The sequence below is a fragment of the Penaeus monodon genome, chromosome 30, assembly GCF_015228065.2.
Source record: "Penaeus monodon isolate SGIC_2016 chromosome 30, NSTDA_Pmon_1, whole genome shotgun sequence".
NCBI lineage: Eukaryota > Metazoa > Arthropoda > Malacostraca > Decapoda > Penaeidae > Penaeus > Penaeus monodon.
Genome location: NC_051415.1, coordinates 11,094,466 through 11,095,326, shown reverse-complemented (window position 1 = coordinate 11,095,326; position 861 = coordinate 11,094,466). Strand labels below are relative to the sequence as shown.

The following is an 861-nucleotide window of genomic DNA, read 5'->3' as shown; positions in this document are numbered from 1 at the left end:
ATTATATCTGGCAACTATACTGTAAGTCTTCCCACCTGAGTCGCGAATGCAGAAGTTCACGTACAACACACCAGTCTGTGCTGCCTATTTCACTCTGATATTACAGGTGAGAGCGTAGTTTTTGTCGGCGATTAAGATTTGATGGAGATGGTGACTGAAAAGGTCGCATTTGAAATCGGTTTGCTTGAGAGATACTGCTTGTTTTCTAGTGAATTTTCAAAGTAAAAAAGGATGATGGGATAATCATGTTTATATATGCTTGGAAATAATAGAGGTATCCGTTCTAAATTCTTAAAATTTGCATCGTGTCTTAGGAAATTGGAATGTTTGATTAATGAAATGTGCAAATACGTGTTTTGTTTTTAAGAATTATCTCAAGTTGTGAGTCTGTTAGCGTTATGGGGGTCATGTTCCGCTATCAGTGAGTTTTATTTTTACGGTATTTTAGTTGGTGAAAAGGCGAATACAAGTTAAGCAGAATAAGTGGATGTAGATCAAGAGATGATGCTGGAGATGAGAGAAGAATATTCATTAAAGGAAATAGATTATCAATCCCATGTGAACTGAGAACGATAAAAAATGAAAAAGGGACAAAGAAGAGGGAGAGGAAGAGGCTTGAGACCAACTATCGAATAATAGGGAAGACCGCGGCAAGTTGTGTACCACTTCAATAACTCCATAATCAGTCAGTGGATCGCATCATGAGTGTTGTCATGGGATGCAGCCTATAAGCAAAGGCGGCGGTCATACTGGGAGCACCGCTAATTTTGTATGTACAAAGTGTAAGTGCTAGGTGGTAGTGGGGTCTTCTGAAGCATAAGTTTTCAATAAATGTTATTTTATTTATTTCTCCATTGAAAA

At 37.9% G+C, this 861-nt stretch overlaps 1 protein-coding gene across 1 annotated transcript in view; it reads left to right on the top strand.

The window, feature by feature from the left end:
* The first annotated feature begins 38 nt into the window (after window positions 1-38).
* LOC119592292 (sulfotransferase 1C4-like) overlaps window positions 39-861 on the top strand; it is a 7,275-nt gene continuing 6,452 nt past the window's right edge. The window contains exon 1 of the mRNA XM_037941120.1: window positions 39-106. Coding sequence (XP_037797048.1) covers window positions 47-106 — 60 coding nt within the window. The 5' untranslated portion in view covers window positions 39-46. The remainder of the gene's footprint in view (window positions 107-861) is intronic.